Source organism: Phalaenopsis equestris, unplaced genomic scaffold (genome assembly GCF_001263595.1).
Source record: "Phalaenopsis equestris unplaced genomic scaffold, ASM126359v1 Scaffold000140, whole genome shotgun sequence".
NCBI classification, from domain to species: domain Eukaryota; kingdom Viridiplantae; phylum Streptophyta; class Magnoliopsida; order Asparagales; family Orchidaceae; genus Phalaenopsis; species Phalaenopsis equestris.
In genome coordinates this window covers 413,197-429,892 of record NW_018164582.1, presented here as the reverse complement: position 1 = coordinate 429,892, position 16,696 = coordinate 413,197, and the positions used below count along the sequence as shown (strand labels likewise).

General features: G+C 32.9%; 1 protein-coding gene across 2 annotated transcripts in view; it reads left to right on the top strand.

Moving 5' to 3' along the window:
- The first annotated feature begins 335 nt into the window (after positions 1 to 335).
- The window catches only part of LOC110021745 (protein transport protein Sec61 subunit gamma-1-like), a 31,959-nt gene continuing 15,598 nt past the window's right edge, over positions 336 to 16,696 (top strand). Inside the window, exons 1-3 of one of the 2 annotated variants that reach the window (XM_020720363.1) lie at positions 336 to 518; positions 655 to 770; positions 1,226 to 1,285. In XM_020720363.1, coding sequence (XP_020576022.1) covers positions 425 to 518; positions 655 to 770 — 210 coding nt within the window. In that variant the 5' untranslated portion in view covers positions 336 to 424 and the 3' untranslated portion in view covers positions 1,226 to 1,285. Of the gene's footprint in view, positions 519 to 654; positions 771 to 1,225; positions 1,286 to 16,696 lie in introns of those variants that run through there. The other variant, XM_020720362.1, reaches the window with a different exon arrangement.

The window sequence follows — 16,696 nt, the reverse complement described above, 5'->3', positions numbered from 1 at the left end:
TGGGTAGAAAAAAGGAGTTTGGATTTTGAACAATAACTATTTTTATACCTTCTCTTATATAAATAATAAGAAATTTACTTACATATCCACAATTCTTATGTATTTATATATTTAATACCTGAAGTCTGACGTTTATATTTATAATATTGGTGTCCTAAATTTATGCATGATATTCTTGATTTAAAAATTTAATAATGATAAAAGAAATATATATATATATATATATAAAAGAATTATATGATATGTTTTTAATGCCCCTAAATTAATTTTAAATGTCCTTCAATATTTAATTAATATATGATTATTATTTCATTAAAAATTTGTTATTAGTCGGTCTAGTTTCTGCCCTAATTCCCCATCGGCCATCCCTCGCGAAAAGACGCCTTCATCTCTCAAATCAGCTCGTCGCCATTTGACGAGCTTGATGGATGCCGTAGACTCTGTTGTTGATCCTGTGAGGGAATTCGCTAAGGACAGCGTCCGTCTCGTGAAGCGATGCCACAAGCCGGACAGGAAGGGTAAGCTCCCAATCACAGCCCGTCGTCCTCCTCCTGTTCTTCACTTGCCGATCGAATTGCGATTCGTAGATTTCTAGATCTTCATTTTTTATTTTGGGACATAGTTGGAATTAAAATGGCTGGATTTGGAATGCAGAGTTTACGAAGGTGGCAGTGCGGACGGCGATTGGTTTTGTAGTCATGGGATTTGTGGGCTTCTTCGTGAAGCTGATCTTTATTCCAATCAACAACATTATTGTTGGTGCTACCTAGGTAATAATGAATTTAAGCACGGATGAAATCACTTCAATTACGTTAAACTTTTCCTTTTATGTTGTGTTTTTTGATGCTTACGTATTAATCTTGGAGCAACAAACTTATCCTATAGCCAGTAGGAAACTGAAAGTTTCACGGGTGGTTTGATATTAGAGTAAGGCAGGATAGCGAATGTATACGACTTTAGAGCTATTTAGTTTCTTCCCCTTATCCTTTTTCCCTTGTTGTGTGTCCGTTTGAATTATGTGATTCAACGGTTCTTAGATTCTATTGTTTTGAACTGGTTTATAGTCATAAATCTCTTTAATGTGTCTAGAAGGCCCACTTGCCATCGAAACACTGTTGATTTTTGTTCCTCATTTTTATGATTGTTCTTGTTATTATGATTATGTTTACTACTTTTCTTTTCTTTTTTCTGAGAAATATTTCTTGATTGGCATGGTTCTATGAAGAGAGTTATCTAAGGACGCTGCATGAAGGTTAATCGGGTCAGTCATATTTTGTTACAGGTAGATGCTCTTAATCTGCATATACATGGATAGGAAAACATGCCTTTGTTTACCTTTGAATAACTTCCGCACAATCAGGTTGTTGGCATAATTATGTTAGCAAACATTGATTGGAAGGAAATAGTTATTATGTCTTGCCTTGTATATTGATAAGTTGCAATCCAGTTACTAAGTTAATTAAATTGAGTCTCTACTTATTTTAGGTCAGCACTCCATTTTTATGTTTGTTTTTGGTAATCATTTTACCTTTACTGGTTGAATAGGAAGTGTGAAACTATACGAGTAAAATATTATGGCCGTCAAGAGGTCTAATTTTTTTATATTTGCCATGGAAGGATGTGGATGAAACTAGCATCTATTGGATAAATTAAACATATGTAATTTGAGGTACTAGCTGCTGCATCATTGTCCAGAGTCATGGTTTGTCCTAGGGACTCAATCTTGTAAGCCGTAGGACATCTTGTGTAAAATTCAGGCGATTTTATATCTTTAATCATAATGTACAGTACATTGATGCCACGTGGACTTAGCATATGTTTGGGGCACCTGCAACTTACCAATAATCTGCTGATAAGCAGCTGATCTGGATGAGCTGCTGATTAACAACTTATCTGAATAAGCTGACAGACTGTTTGGTTTATGCATTTATAAAACAGATTATATGCAGTTATTTTTGGATAAATGACCATTCTGCCCTATGCAGTAGTATTGTTTGCAACAGAAATATAATAGCTACATATTTTATAGTTTAAAAGCAAAAAACCACTATATAACAGTACCAAAAAAAATACATCCACCTCACTTAACAGTGAGTATCAAGATCCTAAAAAAAAAAAAAACTAATTAAAATTACATTTAAATTTATGATAAATAATGCATCTTATAATATGTAATATGTTTCGTCATCATCCTCAAACTCGTAAAAGATCGAGAAACTAACGCAAAAAATTATCATTCAAAGAAAGAACTTCAAATTTTATGAACTAAAACATAGACATTCTAACAATAATTCAGAGAAACATCCTATCCAACCATGCAAGTTTGAGATAGCATGTATTGAGCTCTCTAAACTTAGCGGTGGCAGAAATCTTATACCCCAATTTTGCTTATTTTACACATTTTCACACCAAAAAATGAGGTTAATCCAAACATCTACGCAACACCCCTTCTGAAACTTTCGAAGATTCATTTTATGGAATAAAAGAAAAAAAAAATATGAGGTTCAATTTTAACTTGAAACTAACAAAATGAATAATAGAAACTGTATGAACCGAAGCTTGCCTTTTCTTCTACAGTAATCGTGAGAAGGTTAATGATGACAATAATGAAATTAAATAAAAATCATTTTCAAACTAGAGTAGCAAGGCAAATTATTCCAACCCAAAATATTAGAACTGTATGAACCGAAGCTTGCCTTTTTTTCTTCTACAAGTAAAGCAACGAGAAACAAAAGAGGAACAGTAAATTCATCGATTAACAGAAGAAGAGAGAAATCATGCACAAGTCAAAAGCAAAACTCTCACCAATGCCTCTTTCCGCAAATTTTAAGCGTTCAACGACAGACCTCAACATCAGCATTAATGAAATACCTCTTTCTAATCCATTGTAACCAAGCTAGCAACAGATCGAAATCACACGTGAAAGAAACGAAAGACTTTCAAAGAGATGCGAGATACTTACCTGTGAGGGGCTCGATTTAGGGTGAGAGATGGGTGAGACAAAAGATGCGAGACGCAAATATGCAGAAAAGAGGTCGGATTCTTGGAGAGCAGACTTGCGCGACGTTGCTTGCAAAATTCTTTTAGGTTTTGTGAGATCCGTTAATTTTTGCTTTTGTACCCTACAATTCTGTCGTTGCCTTCACAACTAGCCCTAGCCACGACTGTATGAAAAGCAGCCGAGCAAAAGAGTGAAGAAGGGGCTTCGATTTATGCTTCGTACCTGAATCGAGAGGTTGCAGCTAACAACGAGGGAGTTTCATTTTCATCCCAGGAAGAAGAAAACAGAGCCAGGGCTTCGTCCGAGTAGTTTGCAAGACGAAGATAATAGGGGGCTCGGCCTCCGGTCTTATGTGGGAGAGAACGACACTACTGACGTGAGAGAGGCAAGAGCGATGATGCTAGGTCGGGTCGAGGGCAGAGGGTTAAAACATAAGCGAGAAACACCGACTGCAAGTTCATTCCCATGGCAGCGTTTATTAACAATTGAAAATGACGTTTTGTGAAATGCATCATAGACGTGCTCAACAAACAAAACAACGACGTTTTAAAAATGTCGCCCTCGATTTTAATCCGCCCCAAACGGACCCTTAGTTAATTGATCAAAGTTAAGCATCATGTTTGTTTTTTGTAATTTTTCTGTGTTTTGCTCATTTTTTGTATTGTGATTGTTCTTACAAAGGTCTTAATAGAAGGATTAAATCATGTTTATTTGCTTTTCATTTTTAAGGAAATTTTAAATGATGGTCAAGGTGTTTTATCTGTATTGCCATTTGCCAATGTCGTATATTATGATTATTTTTGTATGGTGACAAATATTGTACTGCACTAATGGTTGTTTTGCATGTTCGTTTGAATTTATTGTTATAGCAACATTTTTTCACATGCTTTATCATATAATCATGGAAGGATTCATTGTTATTCATTAAAGGGAAATCTAAGTTTTAAACGAGTTTCTCTTTTCTTCGGTAAAAATTACCATTATTTTAGGATATCTATTTTTCCAACAAAACCATTTATTGCATTAACATGTGACCAAATTTTTTATTGATGCTTAAGGTGGCTTGATGTTAAATTTCTAGGTGAAGTAAAAGTTTTTAGGTTGTAATTTTACTATAGTGAAAGAACTATTATGTTTTAACATCCATCAAAACCATGCCTCTGTAGTCACTGAGGATTATAGATTATCTATTAATTTCAAGTTGACTACCAAATTTGCTAACCACTTTCGCCCTTAAATCTTAATATTATTTTGAGGCTTAGCACTGAGGGATGATTACCATGTATAGTAGAGCTAGTTTTTGCATAAGTATCATAAATGTTTATGTCAACCCCATGCTTACTAGTGGGTTGGATTTGGATTGAGGTCAACCCTAATTTGTTTAATATGCAAATTTCATTTTTATTGGAAACACCATTGTGTCTAGTTATCATCATTCCAACTCAGATGTAAAATCATATCATTTGGATGCCTAGCTTGTCTTAATGATAATGTGGGTAGAGAGAGAGAGGGCGGATTTTTTGTAGTTGATTCGTATGCATGCCAGAGGACCTCAAATACTATGTGGCATGTGTTGAATAAAAAAATTGTTCTATGAAAATCATTTGACCCTATTCTTTCCCACTAGGATTATAATGTTGGGGATTGGGTTTGAGAGTGATTAAATTCACTTCAAGTGAGAATGCTGGCTCCACAACTATGACTTGTGTTTCATAATTATTGGGTTAGGCTTGTGTATCCTACTGAGAGGAAATCGTTTTCTAATTATGCTAATTTGTTTTATTCTTCTTGATTGTAAACACCTTGCCAATTTAAGTTAGAAATGGAGGATATATTTTTCGTAATAATTTATTTAATGTAAAATTTTTAGTACTTTTTCCACTAAGATAATATTTGTAATTGTCGCCTAAAGTTGTAATAATATTTAAATAGACATGTAGTAAATTTTTCTCTTATCTTTCTTGCACTTGTTTTTTTGTTTTGTCTTTTATTTTCTTTATTGTTTGAATTTATTTTATATGGTTTTCTATGCTTCTTGATTTGGGTTAACCTACTTGCTGTTTTACTTGAGATTTAGTTGGTATATACTGAGTAGCATTTGATGGTTCATGGTGCATGAATATAAATTTCTTGTTTTCAGAGCTTCTCATGTAGACACTTTGAAGTAATTTTTTTGATACTTGTGCATGACAATATCAATGGAAAGTTTCATAGGATTGTTTCTAGTTCTACTTATCTCGATTATTCTTGCCCCTTTAAGGGGCTAAAATCCTAGATTTTGATTTTGTTACACTTTAGTGTAGATGGGAAATTTGTTTTGCTTGACTCCCTTTCATCTTTCTCCACGCTTTCAATGTTAATATAAAAAGTTAATGGCTCTCTACTTTCAACATTTTATTGTATGTGCAATCGGTCTATCTAGATGGATTTGTTCATATATTGATCAAACCAAGTGAAACCAAATATGAAATTTAAGAAATCAAACTCGATCAAACTTTTTCTAAAATTGAATTGAATCAAACAGAAATGTAATCCGGTTTAATCGGTTTGATGTTGAGCAAATAAAAATGTAGTATTAGGCCTAAAATTATTAAAATTCTCGGTTCTTCTTTAAAATTATAAATTTTAGATCTCTTTTTGGATATTTTCAACATATTTCTTCATCCCTTTAGTGGACGACAAGATCAGTGACATGGTGGGGGTATGCCAATTGGAGCTGGTAATGGTCTGATTGATCCAAATGAATTTATTTACTCAATCCTGATATTATTTGATTATTTGATTCATTTAGTTTAATAAAAATCAAAGTTGAATCATTATATTAAAATTGAACAGAATCAACCAATACTTTTAAAAGCGCTTCCCTTGCTAAGCAAAGCGAAGCACGTGACACTAGCTTCGCTTCATTGAAGCGCATTTTGAAGCGTTGAAGTAAAGTGGTCGGTCCGGTTCACAGTTTAGCGAGAGGGAATAAAGGGATACTTAATTAATTTAGCTTATTTTATGAAACTTGAGCTTTTTTAGTTTATTTATATTTTAAAATTTAGATTTGTTTTGATTCATAAATTCTTTTTGCAAATTTTAAGTTTTTAGTTACCATAAGCAAACTATTAGAAATTGTTCGAAAATTTAATTTATAGGTTCACCCTCAATGTTTGCCTTCAAGTTAGGTATTGCACAAAATTCTTTCTGTTTTATATCAACATTTAAGTTATACTTTATATTTTATAATGGCTAATGAAGTTATTTATACATTAATAGTTTTATATAACCTATTAGTGCTTTTCCTAATAAAAGTGTCGCTTCGCTATGTGCTTTACAGTTTGAAGCAAAAATAAAGCTTTGCGGATCGCATTGCATTTTGCGCTTTGATAAAACTGGAATTAACCATATATGTTTAGTTAGGTTTGTTTTTTTGGTTTTGAATTTATTATACTTGCCTCTAATTTGAGTTGAGTGGATGACTCATTTCATCATGGTGAAGCACGATGGGTTGTATTCACTATTGAGTGTGCAATTTCACCAAAATTTTTTCAAATGTTTGAGAATTGTGAATTTCAAACTCCTTGAACCAGAAATAGTGCTCTATTCTTAATCAATTTCAACGTTGTCTTTATCTTCATTATTTCTTTTGAGCTTTTAGAGGCATTAGATTTCTTTAAGGTGGTTGGACATTTTTAAAAGGCGCACATTTTAGAAATATTGGGTGTTTGAATGCATGCATCTTAAAAATGTTGGAACTGTTTGGTTAGAAGCAAATCAAATGAATCGAATTTTTCTTGGTGTTTGTTTAGATATATTTAAATTATTATAATAATCTCTTTATCTCTTTCTTTCTCTCTTATTCTTGAAATATTGCATTTGCATTACTATATATAAAAGCAAAAGGTTTGCAAAACTCTGCCTCAAGCTTTCACAAGATAAGACCTACCCTCTAAAATAAGACAACAAAATAGAATGTTGCTTATTTACATCTTTCTAAATAAACCCGCTTTGAAGGACAATGTGGACACAACAATGTGTTGCTCTATTATCATCTCTAGCTACGTGTTGAAATGTGATTTGCTTGAACGGTTAGATGAATGCAAATTCAAGTTGGCTTGCCATGATATTTCTTGCATAGGCTTTTGGAAAAAGTTTATAGCATTCACATTGTCCCCCTCAATGATAATTCAAGTTGTCCCCCACAACAATGTGCAACTCTAACATCAATGGTTCAATGATACGTCGGAGCACGTGTGTGGTGTCCCAATGTTGGGCATGTCTTCCCATTGTCTCAAGAAGGTCTCCAGTCTCGTTTGGAACGATGGCCCCAATGCTAGCCAAGTATGAGGGTTGGAGAGCTCCATCACATTGGTTTGGTCCAACCCGATGGGCCAGGTTGCTCTATAATTGCCTTGAGATGGGACTGATTGGATACAACCTTGTATTTGCTCACACCAATCATGGTTAGGATAAACTTCCAAATGGATTCATCATTGGGATTGCAGTGTAGGTTATTGATGGATTTTAAATACGGCTCATATATGTGCCTAGCTCTAAATTATGTGTTCTGGTTTGGCACTTAAATTACTTTGATAATTAAATGTGATAAAAACAACATCTACTCTCCTAAACGGATCATCAGATGATCTACATTTAATGTGACCAAAGCATCTAAGATGACTTTCTCTAATGCAGTGTAGGTTATTGATTGGATTTTAAATAAGGCTCATTAATTCACTCGTTCGCTAAATTAGGTGTTCTGGTTTGACACTTAGGTGTCTACCTCTCGGGTTATCCAGTGCTTAAGCAAGGGGTCTTAGCGCTTAGGCGCCAATGCACGAATTATAATATTTTTGATTTTATGTGAAATGCACATCTAGCCTAAGTCAACAACCCCTAATTGGTCTTATAAATCTTTAATAACTATTTTCTTCCCCTTCAACTCTCTTCTTTATCAAATTTACCAATATTAACTAATTTGAGCGAACAAGCTGAACAATAGCCACATTTAATGGGATTGATTGGATACAACCTTGTATTTGCTCACACCAATCATGGTTAGGATAAACCTCCAAATGGATTCATCATTGGGATTGCAATGTAGGTTATTGTAGCGATATATGAGATTAATGTTATTACAGTTGTCATTGGCTAGAAATGAGTGGATGTCAAGTAGAAGGGATAGGCTGAGCGCTTGTTTGTTGAATTTGCTCTTAAGGTATCTTGGGGGAGAAGGCACTACAATTGTGGGTTGAGCAGTCAGATAGATTTGGGCAGATTGAGCAGCTCATTAGAGATTTCAATCAATAGGTGGGCTTAAGGGAGGATGGTTGGAGTCCTTCTGCGACTCAGATTTAATAAATTTTAATTTATGTTAAGAAGAAGTCAAAACACGAGGAAAAACAAATAGAATGCGAGAAAATTCAGTTTATCGGAGCGTTGGATTGAAGGTTCAAATTTTTTGTGTTTGGCTGGATTTAAGCTAAATCCATCTATTAATAGGCTACCAAACATTGCTTAGGTGTTTTATTAGGTGTTTTGTTTGTTTTTATTAGGTCTTTTGCTTTTTTTTAAAAACACTGAAAAATTTTATTTTGTGTTTTGCTTGTTTTTAAACATGACTATCATGGCCGCTAATTGCCATCGTCTATCGCTGTTCAGTTTGCTCGCCTTAGGCCACCACCTCGACCATCACTGCCCAAGAGTCATGGTCGCCATTGCTTGCTCCCTCCAGTCATTGGTCACCATTTTGGATTAATTTTGTATAGTTGAGAGACTAAATTGGAAAATTGCTATTACCAGGTAAGTCTATCATGGAAGGTATGCATTTATTGAGAGGTTTGATGAGGAAGTACAGAGTGAGTAAGAAGGATCTACATGAGATTTTTGTTGACTTAGAAAAAACTTATGGTAAGATTCCAAATGAAGTACTTTGGAGAGGTCTAGAAAAGAAATGTGTTAACAGTTCTTATAATCAAGTCAATAAAGATATGTGTACTAGTGCTGTTATTTGTGTTCGAACACAAGGATGATTGACCAAGTATTTTCCTATTTCAGTTGGTTTACACCATGTTTTAGCTTTAAGTTCGTATCCTTTTGCTTTAATTATGGATGTTTTTACTGGATATTTATAGGAGGATGTACCTTAGTGTATGCTTTTCGTCGATGATTTTCCTTCTTGTGGATAAGACTAGAGAGGGTTCAGATAAAGACTTTAATTGTAGATGCCTACTTTAGAGTCTTAAGATTTTTGTTTGAGTAGATATAAAACTAAATACATGGAATGTAATTTTATAAGCAATAGATCTAGTGTTGGGGTTATAACAATGGGTGATAAGATCATTATAAGGTGTGAATGTTTTAAATATCTCGAGTTTATTGTTCGAAGTAAGTTGATTTAAATGAGGATATTATTAGTAGAAGTGATAGATGAGTATATCTAAAACTAAATACATGAAATATAATCTTAGAAGTGATAGATCTAGTGTTGGGGTTTTAACAATGGGTGATCAAATCATTATAAGATGCGAACATTTTAGATATCTCAAGTTTATTTCTCAAAGTGATGGGTAGAATTCAAGTTCAATGGTTGAAGTGGAGGAATGCATTGGGCTTATTGTGTAATATAAAAGTACCTTTTAGACTTACAATTAAATTTTATAAGATGGTGGTGAAACCTACAATGATTTATGGTTCAGAATGTTCCGTAAAAGATGATTAAAATTATCTTAAAAGTAATCCTTGGATGAGTATGCTCAAGTTAATAGTTGGCTTTACACTTGCGGAACAAATTTATCCGTGTAAGGGTTGTAGTGGCTTCATTGACAGACAAGATTAGAGAAAGTCACCTTAGATGGTTTGGTTACGTAAACATGAATCATCCATCTGATGACTTTCTTAGGAGAGTAGATGTTTCAGATTTGACTTATGTTAAGAAAGGTAGAGATAGACCTTAAGAAAGTTGGGTATGTTGTATAAAAAATGATATTAATTTATTAGAATTAAATGAAAATATGACACTTAATAGAACACAATGGAGAAAAAAGATTAAATATGACACTTACTTAATAGAACACAATGGAGAAAAAAGATTCATATAGCCGACCCCACTTAGTGGGATAAAGACTTGTTGTTGTTTTGATTGTTGTCAAGAGACTAAATTGGGAAAATGTGTTGAATTTTGGCAAGCAACAATGTTTTGCTTGTTTATAAGATCAACAACAAAAAATCATTAGGTGTTTTTCTTGTCTTTAAACATGACTATCGTGGACTCTGATTGACGTCCTCTACCACTGCTCAGTTTGCTCACCTTAGGCCGCCACCTCGGTCGTCGCTACCTAACAGTCATGATCGCCATTGCTTGCTCCCTCTAGTCATTGGTGATTAGTTTGGATTAATTTTTTGTATTCGAGAGACTAAATTGGAATAGTGCCATTGTCAGGCAAGTTTACGATGGAAGCGGTACATTTATTGAGATGTTTGATGGAGAAGTATAGAGAGAGAAAGGAGGATCTACATATGATTTTTGTTGATTTAGATGAATAAACTTTTGATAAAGTTTCAAAAGAGAAGTACTTTGGAGAGATCTTGAAAAGAAATGTGTTGACATTTCTTTTATTCAAGTCATTAAAGATATTTGTACTAGTGATGTTATTTGTGTTCGAGCACAAGGAGGATTGACCAACTATTTTCCTATTTCAGTTGGTTTACACCATGTTGTATGCGTCCCTTGGATTTGCCTTTCTTTAAGTCCATATCTTTTTGCTTTAATTATGGATTTTCTTACTGGATATTTATAGGAGGATGTACCTTGGTGTATGCTTTTCGCTGATGATATCCTTCTTGTGGATAAGACTAGAAAGAGGTCAGAAAAAAACTTGAATTATGGAGGTCTACTTTAGATTCTAAAAGCTTTTGTCTACTAAGTTCATGAAATGTAATTTTAGAAGTAATATATCTAGTTTTGGGTTGTAATAATGGGTGGTTTACTTTAGATTCTAAAGGTTTTCGTCTGAGTAAATCTAAAACTAAGTTCATGAAATGTAATTTTAGAAGTAAAGGATCTAGTTTTGAGTTGTAATAATAGGTGATCTAATCATTATAAGGAGTGAACATTTTGGAAATCTCAAGTTTACAGTTTAAAGTGATGGCGATTTAGATGGGGATTTTATTATTAGAATTCAAGTTAGATCGTTGAAGTGGAGGAATGCTTCGGGTCTATTGTGTGATAAAAAAATACCACTTAGTGTCGGTTTAGGGCAGCTGCAATTGTTTGAAGAAACAATTTTGAAACTGCTTGAGAATAAGTTGTTGTTCAAAAAACTGGGGTGATTATTGCAATTTTTTTTTTTTTAAAGTCAGACCGGAGTTTTCTAGGAGCCACTGCAGGTAGTCAGGTCTGGGGGGAAAACGCAGCTTTCGACAACAGATAAGACTTAGTTTTGCCAAACAGAAAAAAGTGAGTTCGACACCGCATCGCTACTGCACTGCCGCCCCAAACACAATCTTAGACTTAAATGAAAATTTTGTAAGATGGTGGTGAGGTTTGCAATGCTTTACGACGCAAAATGTTGGCCTGTAAAAGAGAAAAATAAAATTAAGTTAAAGTGTTGCTGAGATGAGAATGCTCTAGTGGATGAGTGGCTTTACACTTAAATACAAAATGTTAAACAAATATATCCGTGAAAGGGTTGGAGCAACACCTGTGGCAGACAAGATTAAAGAGAGCAGCTGCCTTAGATGGTTTGGCTAAATAAATGTCGACCGCCCATTTGATGACTCAGTTAGGAGAGTAGATGTTTTAGATTTGACTTATGTTAAGAAAGGTAGAGGTAGACCTCAAAAAACTTGAGATTGCTTTATAAAAGATGATCTTAATTTGTTGGAATTAAATGAAAATATGATACTTAATAGGACACCATGGAGAAAAAGGATTCATGTAGTCGGCCCAACTTAGGGTCTGTTTGGGGCAGCTGTTGCTTATTGAATAATCTGCTGATAAACTGATTAAAAATAATCTGCTGATAAGCTAGATGCAGTGGTTATTACAATTTTTTATTTTTTTGAAAAAGCCATATTGCAACCAGAAAGCTGCCGCTGCACATATCTAGGTGTGTTCTGAAAATACTGCTTTCAACGTTCTCAAAACGCATAAGCTGCCAAAACGCAGTTTACCCAAACAGAGCAAGTGTATTTCCAAAACGTCATCGTACCAAATAAGCTGCCCCAAACGGACCCTTAGTGAGATAAAAGCTTGTTGTTATTGTTGTTGAGAGGCTAAATTGGAGAAATGTGATACCGTGGGGTTAAATTGGTTACAAATGAACAGTTAGGAAACTATTTTGAGGATTAATCTTATCATTTATTTTTTAGCAAATGTTATAATATACTCGTAACCTTGTATAAGTAAATTTTGAATATTTTTGTATTTATAATTATCTTGTTTGATAATTACAAAATATTTTATAAAGTTAATAGTCTTTACTTGAGCTAATCTAAACTTAGACTCAAAATTGATAACTATTAACTTCAATCAAATTTTACTCGAGTCAAAATCAAAATTTTTTATATTGAGTTTACAGTAGCTCAGTCAAACCTCAATTGATATCACCCCTACATTGTACACAATTGAAGAAAAGTATAAAAATAGTAAAAAATGTTTAATTTTTAATTAAATGATTCATATTATTTGATAACTAATAATGATATAGTATTATACTTATTTATCACAAATATATAAAAATTAAAATTTTTTTTTGTATTTTTTAGTGGTAGATTGAGAATTGATAATTCCACATTCTAGATAATAAATTAGACTACAATTACAATCTTGAAAAAAATATGTCAAACTTATCTATATGGTTATTTCATTGTACAATATTTAATTTTAAATGTTTAAGATTTTAGAAAATAAGAGTTTGATAGCCATAAAGATTTTCAAGGCAATGAATGGAACATATATGCATGAAGTTGTCATATTTATATTCAAGTATTTTCTTTCAAAATTCTTTGTTAATGTATTAATAAGAATTTATTGTGATCCAAGCTTATAAAAAAGAATTGTTATATGAAAAGCTAAGAAGAAAATTAAAATATCTAGCATAAAAACTTATTTTGCAGCTAGGAAAATAATAATGATTTAAAAGTAGAAAACAATTGCCAAAAGTGTGATTTAATACTTCATTTTCAGTGAGCAGAAAATATTATTTTTCACAAAAAAAATATCTACGTTTTTGTTTTTTTCAATTTTTTGGTTATAAGTCCTACAAAACTAGTTTTCATGTTTAATTTTTAAAATTTTTTTCTCTAGTTGTTGAAAATTTAAATCCTAAGTGTAGGTTGAAATATCAATAAATGGAAAAAGTAAAATAACATATTAGTAATATAACATATGTTTTTCAAAATTTTATGCAAAATTTTAAGAGATTCCAAAACTTTGGTTGAATTCTATGGGGTTAATTTACATTTTCAAATATATTCCAAAATTATGGATAAATAAATACTAAAACGTATATCAAATTATATTTCTACAAACAAAATAAATGGAATGTGAGAACTGTCTTGGAAGTAAAGATGGGCTTTTGGAGTTGGATATTTAAATGCATTTTTAATTGTTGATTGATATTAGAGACACTTATAGGGTGATGTGAAATCTTTATAGAATAGGGTATATAGATATGATTTTCGTTTTTTTAAATTTAAATGTGAAAATTTATCCTGATGAAATTATAACATCCTCTGTCGTAGTAATATAGATTTTTTTGGTTAAAGATGTACTTTATTTACAAGTATTTTTTTGTCATATTTTTACTTTAATTAATTTAATAATTTATCATTGATTTAAATATAGCCTAATTTATCTTCACTTTCTGAAAAATTTTACACAATTTAAAATAATAATTATTTATGTTTTATTATTAGTACTTAATAATTATTTAAATAAATGTTGTAATACACACACACACAGATATATATATATATATAATATAAAAAGCCTTACTTGCTCTCTCCTAGGCCACCAAATATATATATATATATATATATCTATATATTAACTACGCATGCACTTGCCATAAATTTTTTCAGGGATACCAAATCAGAATTATTGTATTTGCATTGGCATAATGTTTTTTTCTCTTGGAAGATAAAAAATACAGCTTATCACCTTCCATTTATGTGTATGCGTATGTAACTGCCTTGGAAGATTAATAATATGTGCAACTGTGTATTATTGGGTAGTTTGGTTTAGGCTTACTAGCTAGCTTAATTTAGCTTAAGCTTCATCTCTCTAGCAAATACAAATCTTTGCATTTTTTTAAGCAAAGAAGGCATGGCTTATGCTCATTTTAAGAGAAAATTAAGGATAAATAAGTTAAGCTCATTTTCGACCTCACTTAGCTTAGCACACACTCTTCCTACTATCATCTATTTGCGATCTATTTGATGTGTTTTGTGTTTGGCATCTTCTTCCTTCCTGAGGATCTCTTCTTCTACTTCTTCCTCTACTTATGCGAACTTTGCTATTTCTTTTCCCTGGGATTCCTACCCATCTTTTGGTGTTGCCCTCGTCTACAATTTGTGAATAGGGTGGGCTTTTTGTTGTAATATTTTGTATTATTGTATAGCTCGAGTTAAACCACACTTACATCTGAGCAACTTGCATCAATAATGGGGTGGTGTTCTCCAAGTTCATTCATTGTTTCAAAGTTCAATTTTATCTGACAACTTAATCTTGAAGTAATAAGAATGTGTCATGTAGAAATTACTTGGGAAAGAAAAATATGAAAATTCATTATTCGCATTTAGGATACATATATATAGTGAAACGAATTCCAGTTTACAAACTTACCAAATATATCTAGTATAAATTTGGAAATTAAATAATTCTCATATACAAAATAAAGAAACATAAAACTGGAAGGAAATTAAACCAAGAAAGGTGTTTACAAATATATCCCCAATCGAATCTTTCCATTATTTGTAAAGCAACTGGCCGACCCACCTTGGAGAGGAGTTAAACTTCTCAGCTTTCCACACTCCCCTCAACCTGGGTCATAGATTTTATAGAGACCAAACTTGGTATTGAAGTGTGAGACTGAGCTTAAAAAGGAAGAGCTTTGGTGAAGACGTTAACAGTTATTGGTGTGTTGGGATGCAGCTTAATTGTATAATTCCAACATTAACTTTTTCAAAGATAAAGTTTCTATAAATTTTGATATTTTTGATTCTGTAATGATGCACTAGTTTCTTGTTAATACTGGTGACTGATTGACTGTCACAAATATCTGTATAAATCTATTGGAGGTGCACTCAAATCTCCTTAATAATTTTTGAATCTAGATCCCTTCATAGATTCTTAAAACATGTGTCATATACTCTGATTCAACACTGCTTTTAGAAACAACTTACTTTTTACTTCTCCATGTAACCAGATTTTCCCATACATAGAAGCCCTAAACTGTGGTGGACCTTTTGTCAGTGAGTTCCCCAACCCCACTTGTATCACTGTAGACTTGTACCTTTCTGTTTATGGTTTTCTAAAAAAATGAATCCACGACTAAGAGTCTTCTTGAGAAACTTCAAAATCTTGTACACCCTTCTCAAGTGCTCTTCATTTGGGTTATTCATTTGTTGGCTTACAATGCTGACAGAGTAAACAATATCTGGTTTCAAATGTGACAGGTAGAGGATTCTTCCCCCCAATCTTTCATATTTTGCCTTATTCAGCTATGCACTTTATTTTACTTATTAGATTTCTTCTTGTTGGGATTCACTGGAGTATCGACAGGCTCGCATTCAATTATTGTGGATTTAGGATATCTTTTCTTTGTAATATAATAATGCCTTTCTTGGACCTTGCTACTTCCATACCTAAAAAATATCTCATGTTTCCTAAATCTTTGAATTTAAACTTAGTGCCAAGAACTTATTTTATATTGAGAATCTCCTTTTCATAATCACCAATAAGAGTTATGTCATCCACATATACTATTAATGCAATGATATCACCTATGTGTTTATGAATAGTGTATGATCAGCTTGACTTTGAGAATTTCTAGTATATCTTATGATTTTAGCAAACTTTTCAAACCACACTCTTAGTGATTGCTTAAGCTGTCGGCGTTTAAAAAGGGGGGAAGTTACGTTTGGGGGTCGCCCGTAAGAAGCTGTCGGTCGCCGGAATCGAAATCCCGTCACCCGCTTCGGAAGGACTTTTTAATTTACATATATATATATAATTTTAGAAAAATACGAAATCAAACTGACCTCATATTTTTCACAGTTTAAATGAAAGAGCGCTCTACCTCAAATCCTGTATCTACCCCGAAGAATAAACACAAGACCTGAGGATGAAGCTCGATCAAATAAACTAAGAAAGATATGACGTCCGTTTGGGTCTGCGAAACCATTTTATTTGCCGACAAGTTCCCCTATTTAATACAAATAATTAAATAGGGTTTATTTTAAGCTGGGTTCGGAAAAGCTCCCTATAAGGGCAAGCCCCTATAGTTAATTACATCTCAAATGACCGAAGTCACCTAAGAAAACTCTCGATAAAAATCAGGGGATAATGTCTTCAAAGAGGTCAAAAGGATAGGACTTTACAACGAAATCGGACGAAGAGGTGTGAAGGGGAAAAGCTCAAATCTGGAACATTGTTAAGGAATCCAAATGAAGAGAAACTAGGGGAAGCCACAGATCTTGAGGAGA